The sequence below is a fragment of the Mirounga angustirostris genome, unplaced genomic scaffold, assembly GCF_029215605.1.
Source record: "Mirounga angustirostris isolate CCGP_5_RB_7025 unplaced genomic scaffold, mMirAng1.0.hap1 SCAF_9, whole genome shotgun sequence".
Lineage (NCBI taxonomy): Eukaryota > Metazoa > Chordata > Mammalia > Carnivora > Phocidae > Mirounga > Mirounga angustirostris.
The window spans coordinates 98,985,036-99,003,979 of record NW_026991717.1 but is presented as its reverse complement, the minus strand read 5'-3'; the positions used below and the strand labels follow the sequence as shown (position 1 = coordinate 99,003,979).

General features: G+C 34.4%; 1 protein-coding gene across 5 annotated transcripts in view; it reads left to right on the top strand.

The window, feature by feature from the left end:
• DDHD1 (DDHD domain containing 1) overlaps positions 1–18,944 on the top strand; it is a 98,765-nt gene that overhangs the window by 38,611 nt on the left and 41,210 nt on the right. For 2 of the 5 annotated variants that reach the window (XM_045900882.3, XM_045900884.3), the window contains exons 2-6: positions 2,169–2,342; positions 2,971–2,991; positions 9,144–9,245; positions 11,137–11,265; positions 12,336–12,483. In XM_045900882.3, the coding sequence (XP_045756838.1) occupies positions 2,169–2,342; positions 2,971–2,991; positions 9,144–9,245; positions 11,137–11,265; positions 12,336–12,483 (574 nt within the window). The remainder of the gene's footprint in view (positions 1–2,168; positions 2,343–2,970; positions 2,992–9,143; positions 9,246–11,136; positions 11,266–12,335; positions 12,484–18,944) is intronic. The other 3 variants (XM_045900885.3, XM_045900886.3, XM_045900883.3) reach the window with 2 other exon arrangements.

Genomic DNA, 18,944 nt, shown 5'->3' with positions numbered 1-18,944 from the left:
CAGAGCCAAGCTCACTGATTTTTTTAAAGTTCCAGTTTTTAATCCCCACTGATGATAAGAACTCGAGATGTTAAGACCCTCTGGTTTTCAAAGCCATATGTTATGAGGATTCCTTTCCCAGTGCAGGTCCCCCATGCCTGGTGAGGTGTCTGCTCCTCTCTCTGTGCCTGCAGCATCACTTCCTCCTGCAAACAGTCTCCTAGTCAGTTTGGTTCCTAGCCACGTCTCCACCCTTCCTACCCTCTTTGATGTGACCTCATCTCTACATTTAGTTGTGGAGAGTCTTCAGGTTGTTTTCTGGGTTATTTACACTGATGTGGATGTTACCTAGTTGCATTTGTGGGATGAGGTGAGCTTAGGATCCTTCTACTCCACCATCGTACCCAGAAGTTTCAGGAAACTATTAAATATTCCAACTGAATAAAAAAATTCTCTTGTGGACATACTAATAAGGGCATTGATGTAAGAGGCATTATAAAAGGAAGGAAAACAAACGAAATAATGGAAAAGATGCAGGAAGAAGTAAAAAGCTTGAGAAAAAAAGTGTGTGAAATGCAATATAGGCAAAGGAAGACCCAACATATCTACAATTAGAGTCCCTGAGGGGGAGAAATCAGTGGAACAGAACTAACTACTAAACCATAATCCAAGGGAACTATTCAGAAACAAGAGAAAAGCTGAAATCTAGATATTAAAAGGGCCCACCTGGACAGATTGATCCAGAACAATGAACTCTGAGTCAGAAACTATTAGACTTTAAAGGCAATTTTTTTTTCTGTCCCCTGGGGTAAGGAATGAGCAGAAGATCACTTTACTTAAAAAAAAAAAAAAAAAATTAGATTTACATCAGATTTCTCAAGAATAATATACCAAGGAAAGCTACCATAGAGCAGCATTTTTAAAAGCTCAAGGAAACAAAATTCAGGCTTAAGATGTATTTGCAGTTCTTTTTGTTCACAGGATGTATCCTAATATATGTGTGTGTGTGTGTGTGTGTGTGTATAAAAACTACTATGTTTTAAGCCAACTTGAAATAATTTTTCCTGTATATGGTTAAACCACCAAATCTCTACATAATTAAGTTCATTTGTTTTGTTGGTTTTTTTTTTTTTTTAAGATTTATTTATATATTTGACAGAGAGAGACACAGCAAGAGAGGGAACACAAGCAGGGGGAGTGGGAGAGGGAGAAGCAGGCTTCCTGCAGGGCAGAGAGCCCAATGCAGGGATCTATCCCAGGACCCTGGGATCATGACCTGAGCCGAAGGCAGACACTTAAAGACTGAGCTACCCAGGCGCCCCTAAGTTCATTTGTTTTATTTTGCTTTTTATTTTTAGGGTTTGTTATTTCAATTTTATTTTTGCTTTATTTTTTATAAATCTTAAAGTATTCAAAATAACATAACTGACAGTTGTGGTTTATTTTTCAAAATATAAATAGGGGCGCCTTGGTGGCTTAGTCAGTTAAGTGTCCAACTCTTGATCTCAGCTCAGGTCTTGATCTTGGGGTCCTGAGTTCAAGCCCTGCATTGGGCTCCACACTGGGCCTGGAGGGAAAGGAAGAAAGGAAGCAGGGGGAGGGGTGGAAGGAAGGAAAGTATTAGGCTTATAGGAACAGTATTTAATCAAAGGAATGTTTATAGTTATTCAAAATTTTCTACTCAGTTTTTTCCTAAAATGGGTAAGGAATTTACTATAATTGAATGTATCAGCTATTCCTGTATTCTAACTGGGAGTCTGTACCCTTCAAGGCAACCCTAAAAAGTGTAACACACTACTACCACGCGCACTATTTCTGAACTACTTCTAGGAGTGTGTATCAGTATTTTCTAAGACATTGGAACTATCACCAGAGTCTTGCATGAACTTGTCTTAACCCTATCACCTACTAATTTGGGTTACTCAGGGCCTCAGTTATAAAGATAACTGCTCATCTACCTTTCGAATACCAAAGTAAATTTTTGCATAATATCCAATATAAATAAAATGATATACTGTAAAAAATATGTGCCATGGCTTGAAATCTGAAATTTAAAACTTTAAATGATTCTGCTGGGTCATGGAAGTTTTTGCCACAGTTATAGTAACAGAGTATTAAAATTATAGTTACTGTGTCTCTTTCTGGAGGTTGGATCCTAAAATGTATAATTCTGTGTTTTCTCTTTTCAGAGGCAGATAAAATACTAGTAATGCGTGGACAGTGGTTTATTGATGGTACTTGGCAGCCTTTAGAAGAAGAAGAAAGTAATTTAATTGAGCAAGAACATCTCAGCTGTTTTAGAGGTCAGCAGATGCAGGAAAATTTTGATATTGAAGTGTCAAAATCCATAGATGGAAAAGATGGTAAGACCAATTAATACATTTAATATGTTGTAAACCAAGTAAGTTCTTAACAAAGTTTAGAGTAGTTCTTAATTTTGCCTAGTAATTCATGAGTGTTAGAATTTATAAAATTTCTGATTTAAACATTTGATGATTATTTTAGAATTTAATACTGCTATGAATTCCTGAACTGTCTCAGTTTTTATTTTACTTAATATATGTGTTCACTGACATGACACTAACATGACTTACTATTGTACAAATTATATGTGTTCCATGAATTAGTCCTTTTCAGTAGTTTGTAATTACCAACAAAAATTGAATCTACAAAAATATGTCATTATATCAAACAGGCAGTTTTGTTAATATTTTAATGTTGGTTCTTTTCCTGAAATTTAAGAAAAAAAACACCTTAATTTCCTTTGTATACGTATCTTTAGGTTGTCTCCATACTAATAACCACATCAACTTTTACTTTGAAACAGTCTTCTCTTTATATTCCCTTACTCAGCATTTGGATTTGTTTGCAATAGCTTAAAATATTTATATAATAGCAAAGATTGCCATGTTTCATTATATGTCTGATCTTGAGTAAAATTCAAAATGTGTGGTCAAGTTAAAAATACTTCTATTGTTCCATTTACTGCAGGCAGTGGGATCAGCTATTCTGGTGAGTATAATAATATAGGTAGGTTAGAATTTGTAGATTTCTCTAAATATTTTTTTCTAAAAAAGTGTTTCTTCATCTATGCTTGCCTTTATTTTGGAGGTTTCTTGGCAAGCCCTATTGAAACTAGTGAATTAAAATATGAATTAAGTGATTTTTTTTTCCCTTTCTCATAAAACATCTCTAAAGCAGAAAAACTCAGTATTGATCAAGTAATTCACAGAATGCAGCTTGGGAAAATTATGTGGTTATAAGTAATTGTTCACATGACTTAATTAATGGCAAAACAATAAGCTTTAAATTGGCTTGGATTATTTTTTTTCTTATTGTTAGTAACAAACATCCTAAGTCTTATTTCACCTACCCTTTCTCTCTGAAGACACACACGCATGCGCGCGCACACACATCACAAGCAAGGAAACTATATAGTTTAGTTTATACCAAATTAACATATCTTTTGTGTCTAGTTAATTAAAATCTACATAACTGAGGAAAGTTGTGGCTCATCACCACTACCAAAATAAGATTGCTATTAGAGAAGGCTGAATTCTAGATTTCTTTCTATTAAGTCTCCTTCAGTCCTCCCTCAGAAATGGCAGTTCACCTTAACAGACCCGGTTTAGCCACCCAAATTCCTTACTCTTAGTGTAGGGGGAAGAAAATCCAAAAGCTTGGAGGAGAAAAAGGGTGAGTATAAAAAATAAAAATATAAGTAGATTATTCCCCTTTCTTGTACTGTATTCAAAACATTCTTTTTCCTCTTGCTAATTCATCTTATAGAAGTTAGTCATCAGCTCTGTTTCATCTCTAGATCGCATCTATTTGGAATCTTGTTTTTATTACAATAAAAATTACAATTTTTTTGTCTTTTTTATTTCTACTGCCTACCAAAATGCTGAATATAGCAGGATACTTCAGTTTTCTTCACAGTGCCCTAATTTTAATGAGCCAGTCATTTAAATAAGTCTGATAAAGAATGTAGTATATTTGTGTGAGTAGATTTTTAGTATGTCTTTGAGTGTGTGTGTTGATTCTAGAGTATCAATTTAGGGTATTATAGTAATATTTTTTGCTAGCTTTAAGGATATACTTTGGTCAGAAAATTTTTAAACTGTTATAACATTTTTGCATTGTAATCTTTCAAAATGATGATTTTTTAAGGATCATTAGAAGAAAATTGGTTTTTTAAAATACACTGTAGCATATAAGTAAAGCTTCAGCATATTTTATTAACAAAGATTTTAAATTCAATTTCGTATATATACTGTCATAAATTTACAGCCATTTTAGTTGTTATTCAGTTTTATGTAAAACATTTCTGTGTTAAGATGTGATATTTGACCTTGAAGATTATGGGAAATTTTGTAGTACATTTGAAAATTATCACTGGTCTTGAGGAAAGAACATCTGCTGTCCAGAAAGCCACCATTGTTAGAAAAATCAAATTTACCACATCTACAAAGATAAAAACATATTATAATCTTTTGTTTTGCTTCTTACCTCTAAGCTTCTGAAATTTCGTATTTCATTAATTAATTAGGGTAAAAAATATCTTTTCCACCTAAATTTTCTCATGTACATATGAGAAAGCCTGACTCTTCATATTGTCAGGAGGTTTTAAATGTTTCCATGTGCAGATAGTACTGTGCTAGGCACTTTTGTGAAAGATACCTCAAGAAGTTTTGAGCAAGACAAAGACAAAGATGAGAGTAGTTACAAAGAGTAAGTATAAGGTAACACAATAAACAGTGAATACAGAATTAGATACTCTACAAACAGACTTGGAATACAGAGTTGGAGATCACAGTGCCATGGAGTTTTTCAAATAAGGCTTTCTGGAAAAATCCCATTTAATAATTAAAAACATTTTAAAATACTGTATCTAGGACTCTTAAGTGTTCTGTGGAATTTTTTTTTCCTCTGGAATTTCTAAGAAACTGAACAGACTTCTTGCCTTGAAGGACATTAAAATAATTTCTTTTCTTTCTGACCTTTCCTGTGTTTTGGTTAGGGTAGCTGATGCCACAAATAAATTGGCTTTTTTGATATTTTCTCCTTGTTAATTTTCCTAGTAATCTCAAAGTAAGCATTGAAATAGATTGATGAAAGTTTTGCATAACTTTTAGCATACAAATATAACCCATAAAAGCATCATCACTGGGCGCCTGGGTGGCTCAGTCATTAAGCATCTGCCTTCGGCTCAGGTCATGATCCCAGGGTCCTGGGTCTTGCCCCACATCGGGCTCCCTGCTCGGCAGGAAACCTGCTTCTCCCTCTCCCACTCCCCCTGCTTGTGTTCCCTCTCTCGCTGTCTCTCTCTCTCTCTGTCAAGAAATAAATAAAAAAATTTTAAATAAATAAATAAATTTTGTTTTCTCTTAGAGTGAAAATAAAAATTCTCTTCCCACCCCTCCTTCTTGCAGCCTAACAAATGGAAGTCTAGAGTTTCACTGGGGATGAATTCTACAAATAAAATCAGCCCTTCAAATAAGTAATTTTGAAAATACTTGGAACATAGTGCCAGATTAGTGTTTGACTCACTTTATAATTTATCCAAGCAATAACCAGTTTTAAAAAGGTTAAACTAAATGAGTTAGTCCTGTACTTCACCCTGACCAAAAAATACGTAACATCAATCCAATTATGAGAAAATATCAGATAAACTCAAATTAAGGGACATTCTACAAAATAACTGATCAGAGGTCTTCAAAAATGTTAAGGCATCTAATTAACTAGATAAGGGGAACCCTTTGACAATGTATATCAATTCACTATGATGTACATGTTAAATATCTTATACTTTTATGTTATACCTCAATAAAGATGATTTTTTTTCTTAAGTGTCAAGGTTACGAAAGAAAAGAAATCAAGTAGGGGCATTAAAATAAAATAGTAAAAGATATTTAATTAACCCAAAAGAAGGTAGGAAAGGAGAAACAAACAAAATACAGATGGAACAAAGAGAAAATAAATGGGAAATGATAGACCTAAATTCACCTGTGTTAATAATTACAGTAAATATAAGTGAACTAATGCTCCAATTAAAAGGCAGAGATTAACAGATTAAGAATGTGAAAACTATATGCTATCTGTAAGTCACACTATCAATATAAAGTCATGGATAGGTTACTGTTCAAGCTATTTTGGGGTACTGTGACATCACAGGTGTTGGTGTATCTTGAAAGACTTAATACAGTTAACAATTTGGCATGTAAAGTGTGTATTGCTATCACTGTTGCTGGATAAGAATATCCCAAGTTGTGAATATAGAACTGCAAAAGTCAAAAGGTGAGGAGTTGCTAATCCTTTCTAACCAGCTTTCCTTTTCCTCCCTCTTTGGTGACTAAGAGGATTCCCGTCTTCTAGCTTTTGGTTATTACTTTTTATAAATTTACCTAACTTAACTGAGATCCAAGACTCAGTTGCTGGGAGTTTTCTCATTACAGCTGGCATGCTTGAGATGTGCAAACCTGCTTTCCTTAAAGTTGAGATTATCCAGGTTACCAGCTTTTAGAAAGGGAAAAGTCATTGAGTTGTTCTGTCCTGGGGATTAGTGTGTCATTAGCAACCCCCTCTTTTGATACTCTGTTGCTTTCAGAATTATATAATGAAGAAAATCCCTTTAAGAGAAGGATTAGTAAGGAAATTTATTAGAAATGCTACTTTAAATCTATTTCATTGCTATATAAGGCTTTAGGATATAAAATAACATTTTAATTAAATGTTAGCATTTAATACATTAACATTTTGAGTTTATGCATATTTTTGCTAACATAAGAATTCCTAACTAAAACTTTATTTTAGGGGGAAAAATTTAGTAATGCTTTCTAACACTTGAATTTCATTTAATGGTGCTCCCTGTTGGATTGATTGTAAATACATTTTGTCTCTACTGTGCTTACGGTAGTACCCCTAATGCTGTGCTTTGGGCGGAAAAAAATTAAGCTTTCTAACTATGCTATGGGGAAATTGTGACACATAGAGCAAATGACTTTCAAGTGAAAATAAGAATTTGGTTTGAAAGGAAGGTAAAGAACCATGTCTATTTAATTTTGTGAAAATGTTTTAAATAAATGTGCTTCTCTATTTTTAGTATATTAGGGTATTTGTCTTTTTTAATCCCTAAATTGTACGGTTCCTTTAGAAAGAAAAGCCTTTCTTTTTTATATCTTGACTAGCTTTCTGAAAGTGTTTGCGTAATTTTGAAGTGTAGTCAAATGGTCCATATGTATTTCAAGTGGATTTTTAAATAATTGCTTATTTAAAATGTAAAGACATTTTATGTTATAAATAACCAGCAGTATTTAACAGGGAAAATGTTGACTTCAAGGTTATCTGCTGATTTGCCAAATATCAAGTCTGTGTCTGGCTTTATGTTGGCTGTTTCATGCTTACCAAATGTCACAGCATACATTTTTACTAATGACTTTTTTAATTATTATTTTAGTTTCCTTGTAAATATGGATTTGGTTCATGTTAGTTTTACTAGTGGATATATAAAATCTAGGTTTTGTTTCTTTGAGTAGTAAAGTCTCAAATTTATGCCTATTTGGCCTACTTTGATAGCTTTTTCCTAATGAATTTTTTGTTTAAAAATGTTTCCTGGAAGTGGTACATCTACTCCTCAATAACTGACCAGAAGGCACCTTTGAGAAGAAACTTTTTCAATGAAGAAAATGTTTAAGTTGTCATTTTTCCACCCCTCTTTAACAAAGAAATGTTTTTATAATCTTAGTGTTACAACCCAGCTTTTAATCCTAGTCTGTAGCCATCTAATTACATATAGTTGTAATTAAGTGGCTTGTAAGCATTTCTCAATTACCTTTATTGCACAAATCTTTGAATATACTTCATCTATGCATACAACAGATTTTTAAAATGTATCTAGTCCTATACAACAGGAATTAAATATATTCATATTTGAGCAGTATTTAACCTTTGAATGTCACATTATTGTAGAAGGGAGTGAGGATGAAAAAGCAAATGTTTTAGAACATAAATTTGAACTAAGTCATAAAGGTTCTGTGGTTCATTTCCTGAAGTGTTAAGAATCTGATTTATTTAAAAAAAAAAAAAAGAAAAGAAAAAAAACTGATTTATAAGGTTCAATTTCAAGTGGATTTTTTTTTTAAATGCTTATTTAAAATGTAAAGAAATTTACTGATCTGTAACTTGCATGTCCAACAGGGAAATTATTGACTTTAAGGTTATCTACTGATTTGCCAAATATCAAGTCTATGTCTGGCTTTATGTTGTCTGTTTCATGTTGATAAGATGTCACAACATGCATTTTTTACTAGTGGCTTTTTTTTCATTGTTTATTACAGACTTCCATTATTTTATCACTAACCAGTTAAAGAGCTTCCAATTTGATTTATTTTGGCGAAAGTTTCATTTTAAAATTCTTTTCGCAACTCTGAGTTGCGAAAAGAGTATTTTCTGTGGCAAGTTTCCATGATATACTTCAGTAATAGAAGATATCTAGTGGAATGTATACTGTGATATTTTCTCAGGAAAACTGCATTAAATGTTTAAAATGTTATTTATTGCCTTCTTAATTTGGACATCAGCTGTCAGCTAATTTGGTGAAAGTAAATAACCTTAGTATTGTGAAAATGGGGCTTATAAGTTCCTTATGCATACAAAAATACCATGACCTATTTTTTATTCTATCTGTGCAAAGACATTAAATATTATGATCACATAGTTGTCTTTAACTGATAAATTTTAGGTATCATTTGCCTTTTTTTCTTTCAATAAAAGTAGAGCATATATTTGATAAACATTATTAAACTGATTTTGCTTTACTGATTTTTTTTTTTTTTTTTAGATTTTATTTATTTGAGACAGAGAATGAGAGAGAGAGAGCACATGAGCGTGGGGAGGGTCAGAGGGAGAAGCAGACTCCCTGCTGAGCAGGGAGCCGGATGCGGGACTCGATCCAGGGGCTCCAGGATCATGACCTGAGCCGAAGGCAGTCGCTTAACCAACTGAGCCACCCAGGCGCCCGCTTTGCCGATTTTTAATTAGAAATTAAAGCATTTAGAATAATGTTTGTCAAATACAACTCATTTTTTTAAAGTTAATACAGCAAAAAGGCAAAATGGCAAACCATTTAAAATTTACTTTGAAGCTCAGTGTTTTTGCTTTCTTAGTTGTCTACCACCTCCCTCCCTTCTCCCTCCCTTCTCTCTTCAAATGGAGAGGATATAAGGAGAGTACAGATGCGGCAGGTCTTAAACGAAAGCGTTCTCAAGGTACAGTAATTGTAGTTTTATTTCTCCATGTAGTTATTTCTCCCTGGCTTACAGTATTCAGCATTTAAAGCGTAGAAGTTACTAGTTTTTTAGAAATGTGTCTGTTGTGCTATTTTGCTTAGAGTTACTTAACTATAAGCGATATAAACATTTGTAAATAATGTGTGTGGTCCAGTGTAATGGGATGTTCACCAATACTAAGATGTTTTACTTTAAGGCAGCTTGTGGATGATTTGAAGAGGAATAAAATTTTGTTGGCTTAACACTATTCTCTTAATATCTTAGTCTTGTAGTTTCAATGTTTTAAGCATGTGTTGCTCAAAACTTTTAACAAAGATGTAGTTTGGAAACATTAGATAAAAAGGCATAAAATAGTGGTTTGGACCAGACATAGAAAAGTAAATAATTACTAAACTCTTGCAAAAGATTTTTAAAAGTTCTTTTATAAAAAAAGCTGAGCTTGTACATCGTTATTGTTTGTTTTTTTGGATTGAACATTATTAATATTTGTTACATTCATTGCATCTTGGTCTGTGTTCAGTGTTAGTAATGTATCCTGACAGGTGAAATATAAATTGGTTTTTCATAAATTTTTGAAATTACATTTGTAACATAATTGAGAATAATTTCTCTGAAAGGATTTACTTTTCTATGTGTTTTAGTAGGGAATAGTTTTTCATAAAAATGACTTACGATCTTAGTTCTTGACCAGGGCTATGTAACCTTTCATATTTAAGTAGAGGTTATTTTCAGCCCATCTTCAAATCAGAATAGTTAGACTCTGCTGGTAATCAGCTTTGTGGCAAGTCACTTATTCTCTTTGTACCTCTGGGTCTTTATATATAATGGGAGGTAATATTTTGCTTAAAAAGGATTTAAAAAAAAAATAAATCAGGCATAGCAGTTTTAAGGTGCGTACTTTTCTGAAGAGGGATATGTGGATTTTTCTCACCTCTATACCAGAGGTATAGAAAGGAAACTTTAAGGCCTTCAGAATATAAGAATTATCAAGTTATGAATGGATGAATATGTAAATGACAGTTCTCTTAATCCATTGCTTCCACAAACATTACTGAATTTGTGATACGTGTCGGGCATTGTGCTAGGACACTGTGTTTGGTGCTAGTGGGGTACAAAATGATCAAGACATAGTACCTGCCTCAGAGAGTTTATGTATTTCTTGAGCATATAGGTTTGATTTTTTTTTTTTCCTTAGAGCTTATTTTCACCAGGCATACCTTAGTTACAGAAATGCAATAACCATAGTGATTTGAACATCACAGTAGAAAAAATTTCTTTGATTTCTTACTAAAACATCTTTCAACTTTGGATTTCTGTTATGGTGAGCAATATCCAGTGATAATTGGTTTTTATATCCATTTCAAAACTACCATATATTCTCATAAATTAGGTTGTTCTCTTCCCAGTTTAAAGATAAAATTTTTTCCTCTTAGTCTTGTTTTGTCTTGCACTGAGTGAAGTTTTCACAGATCCAAAAATAAAATCCACAGAAGAAAGGAAACTTAAGTTTCTATGTCAAAGGTATTGAGGACTTTCATGAAGGTATATATTATCCCTTAGAACTAAGAAATGGTCATTATCACGTGGGAAAGCAGTTCTTTAATAATCAGAACATATTAACTACATGTTAGAGGTTAAAATTATGGTGGTTAAGCCAGTTATTCTGTGTTGTTCTAACAAGTTGACATTCCCTATAGCATGGTTAATCATTTATAAAATAAAGTCCCTATCCATTACTTGCTTCACATCAATATGTGTTTCAGCAAAACAGTTTTTTATTGAACTGAGTTCAAATATTGATTCAAAAATCTGTGTGTTATAATTCTTCACACAAATGAGCAACTACATTAATTTTTCCTTTTTGCAACAGCTATTCATAGTTTCAAGTTGAGTCGAAATCACGTGGACTGGCACAGTATGGATGAAGTATATCTTTATAGTGATGCAACAACATCTAAAATTGCAAGGACAGTAACCCAAAAACTGGGATTTTCTAAAGGTAATTGTTAAATATTACTATAGTTTGTCAAAATTTTGAGAATCTTTTTCTCTTACATTTAAAGTAGACTGTTCAAATTCTATTTTTAGTATATTTTAAATATGTATTAAATTTAGTGACAGTTACTGTCCTATTAAATGAAACTTTTATTAAGGTGATTGAGTTCATATGTATTCATCAGTGGTAATCATATATTTAGAATGATCTGACAGGATTAATAAATGTCTTTTATACTTCTAGAAACACAACAGCAGTCAAACCTCAGGCAGTGATGTGAAAATAAAACATGGCAATTGAAGGTGAAAACTAAAAATTTCTGTTGGAGGTAGTGAAATGGAGGTCATTGGTGACTTGGATGGATTGAGGGGGCAGAAGCTAGATTGGCATGGGTTGAAGTCTATCTAGGTAGGTGAAGAAATGGAGGCAGTGAGAATAGACAACTCTTTCAAGAAGTGTGACTAAAGGGAAGAAAAGAGGAAATGGTACCTGAGGAAGATGTGAGAAAATTACTAATAAATTTTTCAGAAATTTTTGTTAAGTCTGATATTAAGGGTTTTTTTTGCTATTCCATCTTTGTTGTGATTTCTTTGATAACAGATGTGCTTGAATATCTTCTCTATGTTTACTAGTCATTTGTATTTGTTTTGTGAATTACGTTGTACCTTTAGCCCATTTTGCTATTTGAATGGTTATCTTCTCACTTTTTGTTTAGTAAGCTTTCTTTCATACCTCAGTAATTAACATATTTTGCAAAAATTTTCCCAATTTGTCTTTTAGCTTTGCTTCATGGAATTTTTTTGATAGAGAACTTTTTAAAATTTTTATGTGTTCTGTCCATCCCTCCCTCCTTCCTTTCCTTTTTTCCTCTTGTTTCTGGTTTTAGCATCATGTCCAGTCAAGCACTTTATATCTGAGCCAGTCAAGGTACATCTTCTTACAAGTTTCATCCCCACCCAACCCAGTGAAATTTTTTCTTAAGATCTCTTTTACTTTATTATTTTCTTTCAATATATTGTCAAAATGTTATTTCTGGAATAAATAGTAAACTTAGAATCATAATTTTTCTACAGCATCAAGTAGTGGGACCAGACTTCATAGAGGTTATGTAGAAGAAGCCACATTAGAAGACAAGCCATCACAGACTACCCATATTGTATTTGTCGTGCATGGCATTGGGCAGAAAATGGACCAAGGAAGAATTATCAAAAATACAGCCATGTGAGTTCTTTGATGAATACATTCTCCATCTAGTCTAGAATCCAAACTTTGGTCTGGGGTATAACAGAGTTTAATCATTCTACCACATGTTTCTTCAATGTACTCTAATATCTCTTACTTTATAGATGGAATTTCTGGACCAAATTTTGAGAGTGATTATGTCCAGATGATGATGATGGTGATGATGATTATTTGAGTTTTCTCCCCCTACAGCATGGAGAAGATGAAGGTTAAAAACATAAAACTAGGTTAGGTTGAAAGCAAAGAAAAAGGCTTAATTTTCGGTTTGTATCTTACTTTCTGAACTGCAGAAACTGAGAATAATTGCAAAGTTGCATAATTATGAAAAACCTAAGAATCATTTAAATTGCCAGTCAGCAGTTTAACCTGACCAATTAATTACTACCAGGGGAAACCGAACTCTAAATTTTACACAGAGAACAGTGGGTGTTTTAACCAACACACATGGTATATTATTTACCTCATTATTTATATTCATCTTTATTCTAAAAAGTCCAACATGTTAGAGGGGTGGGGGATGTTTTTATTTGTGTGTGAGGACTGTGTTGAAGGGAAATGTTAGGGTTAAAGATTCCACCACAAGTTTGGCTCTAAACTAGCAGCCAGTATGAAGAAAAATCTAATCGGGGATTCCTGTCTGGCTCAGTCTGGTAGAGCATGCAGTTCTTGATCTCAGGGTCATGAGTTCAAGCCCCATGTTGGGCGTGGAGCCCACTTAAAATTGAAAAAAGAAAGAAAGAAAAATCTAATCATATTTATGATGTGATGAAAACAAACAGTTGTTGGTTCAGAGCACACTTTATCTGGTTCTGAGGCTTCAAGTAAATGCGTTTCTTGAGTCCTTTAGAACAAATACTGTGTGATACCAGGAATTTTGTCCTCATCAGCCTCTCTCTAATAGTGCAGTGTTGAGTTTTGTTTCACTTTTTATTGTAATACCTCTTAATGCCAACTGATGGATTAAAGTAAAGGTACAGTTCAACTTTTAAAAACTTTGTCAGATACTGCCAAGCCACCCTAACTTTTGTCAGTCTTCATAGCTTATATTACAAAAAATCTCTTCCCTCTGATTCTGATTTTATTTTCTGGTGAGTTGCACATGACTTCTCAAATATTTATGTTTTTATTGTTAAAATGCTGATCTCTTGCTTGGATACCTAGGAACCTGAGACATAGGTTTAATGGCATGTTCTTTCTGGAGCTATTGATAAATGGGAAGGTATCACCTTGCTTATTTTGGGTGTAGGTTGGGGAAAACCTAACCCAAAAAGGCTTAAGCCTAAAGGAGGATTTAGTAATTCAAATCTAAGATTTGCCAGTCATGAGAATCCAGAATCCAGTTTCTATCTACGCTACTTTCCTTCATTTTTTTAGCTATTCTCAGACATCTGGTTCCAGATGTGATTTATATTATATTGTGTTCAACTTCAAGAAGAAAGAAGAAGCCGGGGCGCCTGGGTGGCTCAGTCGTTAAGCGTCTGCCTTCAGCTCAGGTCCTGGTCCCAGGGTCCTGGGATCGAGCCCCGCATCGGGCTCTCTGCTCCGCAGGAGGCCTGCTTCTCCCTCTCCCACTCCCCCCCTGCTTGTGTTCCCTCTCTCGCTGCGTCTCTCTGTCAAATAAATAAAAAAATCTTAAAAAAAAAAAAAAAAAAAAAAAAAGAAGAAAGAAGAAGTCTTTTTTTCCAGAAGTCCCAGCTAGTCTAGATATTTCAGTGACCAGTGGTTTTGCATCCAACTGCCTGAATCTACACATGTGGCCCTGCAGGGTCTGATCTGTTGAACTTGTCATCTTTCCACAGTCAGATGGAAGTTGGCTTCATCATAATCATTGGGAGAGGTAGAGCCACAGATAAAAATCAAGAGCTAGTATTGGAAGTAGGATGAATGAATCCAAAGTGGCTCAAAAAAACCAAGTATCTGCTGGGGCACCTGAGTGGTGCAATTGGTTGAGTGTCCAACTCTTGGTTTCCACTCGGGTGGTAATCTCAGGGTCATGGGATCGAGCCCCATGTCGGGCTCCACTCTCAGCACTGAGTCTGCTTGGACTCTCTCTCCCCCTCTCCCTCTGCCCCTCATGCTCGTGCTTTCTCTCTCAAATAAACACATCTTAAAAAAAAAAAAAAGTATCAGCTACAGAGAAGATTGCCATCATTCCTTCAGAGACAGGTTAGTTTGATGGAAAACCCCCCACATAAATTAGTAATTGATAGAGAATAAACGTAAAAGAATTCTGCTTAATAATAAATGGGGAAATCCAGAGGATCTCTTAATCCTTTCCCTGCTTTCTACCATTCCTAAGTTAGTCGTCCAATAAAAAGAGTAAAATTAACTTCATCTTTGTCACTGCCATTCTGAGTCTTGTTTGTATTTGTGAGACTACAGTTGAAATGAACAAAGTAGTATAAAGGGTTACAAGACTTCCCCCCGCCCGACCCCCGGCAACCTTTTGTTCTCTGAGGACCTCTTGAAATCATGTTTCAGAAACCTAGAATTAGAGGTTTATCCCTCACCTTATTTTAGTGATTGATGTGGATTGAGAAGAAAGTTGATAGACAACTTCTAGGAATATCAGAGCTGGTTTACTAAGAAGGATGAATGTATTTGAATTGGATTGGATTTACTTTTTGTAGCAATTTATTACAAGGGAAATCTTCACGGAACTTATATACTAATACCATAAATAAGTAATGTTAAAGCTATAATTTTAGAAGAGTATATTGATTTTTTATTTTTTTTTTATTTATTTTTTTTAAAGATTTTATTTATTGACAGAGAGAGGCAGTGGGAGAGGGAACACAAGCAGGGGGAGTGGGAGAGGGAGAAGCAGGCTTCCCGCGGAGCAAGGAGCCCGATGCGGGGCTCGATCCCAGGACCCTGAGATCATGACCTGAGCTGAAGGCAGACGCTTAACGACTGAGCCATTCAGGTGCCCCAAAATTGATTTTTTAAATAGGAAGTCCATTCACATGGTTGACAAATCAAAGTATAAAAATGTGCAGAGTGAGAAATCTGACTCCTGTCCTTATCTCCATAATCCCCCATTGTCCACTGTCCTTATGTCTCAAAACAATGTTAATCATTTATTTTATATTGTTCTAAAGTTTCTTTAGGTAAATCCAGATTTTTTCACACAAAGGTGGCATATACACTTCTGGACCTTGCTTTCTTGTGTAAAAAGTGTACCTTGTTGATTGTTATGATTTTCTGTTTTTCTCCTTTCCTATGTATGTCTTAATACCAATTTGTTTTATCAGTTGATTTTTTTTTAATTGAGAATTATAAAAACTTATTCTTTTAGAGCAATTTAGTGATCCTTAATTGGACAGTAATTCTCAGGCACTATTAATCTCTTCCTTCCTTTTTCAAAATATCAACTAAATAAGCATTCATTGCCTAGCAGGGGAACATTGAAGTTTAATAAGCTTCTATACAGGACGGAGCTTTGTGCGTGGCCTTTCAGATGCACCGTCATGGGTTGTAGCTTGAGCCATAGCGTAATGGTTTGCAAGCATTCCTGTTTTGTTTCCTCCACCCTCCGTTGGTCTCAGTGTTTCTCATGTTGTCAAGACCTCTACATTTAGGAAATGTTTTACCATTTTTAGTAAGGCAAATCTGGGGACATAACCAATCTCTCTGTCCCTCCCTCCCTCCTACCCCCTCTCTTCTTCCTCTTCTCTCCTTCTCCTTATCCCCTTCCTTCCTCCATTTCTTACTGTCTTCTTTCATCTTTCCCTTTCCTTTTTTTTTGAGTCATTCCTATTAATTACAACCAAGTGATTTAGGAGATATACCTGCTTGCCTAATCAGTATCTACATATGTGACCATCTGAGAACTAGGATAGTGATCCTGTGGAGTAGAGGACTGTGTAAGTTTACTGTAGAAGAGGACAATATTTTAGGCTAATGTAGTGTTTTCCTGAGTTTATAATTCAGTCAGGGTTCCTCAGCCCCATCAGTTTTGACATATTTGATCAGATAATGCTAATTATTATATCATAATGAAATATGTAAGAACTATACAGTCATCAAACAAAAATGTGGGTAGAATAATATTAGAAATCTTAAAATATGGTCTTTCTTATACGTTCTCATACTTGTTAAAACTAAACATTTGAAAAGATGGCCAAGAAACTTAAAAATGTGTTTATAACCCTTATTGGAGTATCTGCTGTAAAAAATAAAACAAAAACAAAATAGACTCTGTGGGTAATGAAAGAGATCATGCCTTCAAGTCTGAAGTTTTGGCTGTCATTTATTTTCAGTAATGATAAAGGAAGCAGATTTTCCTTTTGGCAACCTAGAATTTATTTAGATGTTTTTAAAGGCAACTGTGAGGATATACAATCAGTAAAATGTAATCATATTGTAAATATTGCCTTTTAAAATATACTAGAAATGGAGATAGACTTTTTTAACAAATAGTATTGGGATAATTAGATAGCCATAGGAAAAAAATAAAATTGGGTCCATTTCTCACACTCAGATAAATTTTTATTGGATCACATTTAAATATAAGAAATGAAGCCATACAAATACTATGGATTTAAAAGGTGGAATTGAGGGGAGTTTGAATTCTTCTACACTTTAAGAATAGAGAAAACTATGGGCGCCTGGGTGGCTCAGTCGTTAAGTGTCTGCCTTCGGCTCAGGTCATGATCCCAGGGTCCTGGGATCGAGTCCCACATCAGGCTCCCTGCTCGGCGGGAAGCCTGCTTCTCCCTCTCCCATTCCCCCTGCTTGTGTTCCTGCTCTCGCTATCTCTCTCTCTGTCAAATAAATAAATAAAATCTTTAAAAAAAAAAAAGAATAGAGAAAACTATCCTAACTATGACTTGATCCAGAAAAAAAAGCTATGTTGACAAAAACATAAAATAAGACAAGCTGAGAGAAACCATGTGCAGCTTTTATATCACAGATAAATAGTATCCTTAATATATAGGGAACTTCTAAAAATAAAGAAAAAATATCTGGCTACCTTTTAGAAAAATGGGCTAAAGAGGTGAACATCTAATTCCCAGAAAAGGAAATGCTCAATCAAATGTAAATTAAAATTGCACTAAGATGCCATTTCTTGACTATGAGATTAGCAAAAAATCCAAAATTTGACAATATACGCCTTTAGCCAGACTATAGGTGATAGGCATTCTCATACTGCTAGTAAACTGCAGTGAAGAAGAGAGAATGTGGGAATGTGTGTCAAAATTATATATGCATTTATTCTTTGACCCAGCAAACTTAACTTGGGAATCAAGGATAATATTAGCAAATATATTTTTAAAAAGATATATGCACAAAGCTATTCTTTGCAGCATTACGTGTAATGGGAAATTACCCAAATGTTCATCAGTAAGAGACTGGTTGATAAACTATGGCTATTTATATGATGGAAAACTATGCAGTTGTAAAACAATGAGGATGACCTCTATATATTACTGTGGCTCTTTGAAAAGATCGGCAAAACTGAGAAACCTGCAGCTAGACTGACCAAGAAAAGAGAAGATTCAAATTACTAAAATCAGGAATGAAAGAGGGGACATAATTACTAATCTTACAGAAATCAAAAGGATTATAAGGGAATACTAAGCATAATTCTGTGCCAACAAATTAGATAGCCTAGATGAAATGGACAAATTCCTAGAAAGATACACACTACCAAACTGATTTGATGACCAGTAAGAAGATATAGAAAATCTAAATTGACCATTAACAAGTAAAGCATTTGAATTAATAATCAATAAACTTCCTTCCAAAAAAAAAAGGCTCAGGACCAGATGGCTTCACTGGCAAATTCTGCAAAACAAAAACACAAAAGAGGAGCAGCAATTCTTTATAAACTCTCCAAAAAATGGAAGAGGAGAGAAAACTTCCCAACTCATCCTTTGAGGCCAGTATTGCTGTGATGCCAAAAACAGACAAAGATACCATAAGGAAAAAAAAACCTATAGACCAGTATCCCTTGTGAATACAAATCAATATTTCTTATGGACACAAAAATCCTCAACGAACTGAATCCAGCAGCACATAAAGATTATACACTATGGGGCGCCTGGGTGGCTCAGTTGGTTAAGCGACTGCCTTCGGCTCAGGTCATGATCCTGGAGTCCCGGGATCGAGTCCCACATCAGGCTCCCTGCTCGGCAGGGAGTCTGCTTCTCCCTCTGACCCTCCTCCCTCTCATGCTCTCTGTCTCTCATTGTCTCTCGCAAATAAATAAAATCGTAAAAAAAAAAAAAAAAGATTATACACTATGACCAAGTGGGATTTATCTCAGGGATGCAAGGTTGGTCTGACATATTTTTAAAAGAAATCAGTCAAGGGTAATAGAACAAAGGAAAAAAAAAAAAATACCATGTGGTTTTTGATGCAGAAAAGGCATTGACAAAATTTAACACCCTTTCATAATGAAAACACTCAGGAAACTAGAGAGAGAAGGGAATCTC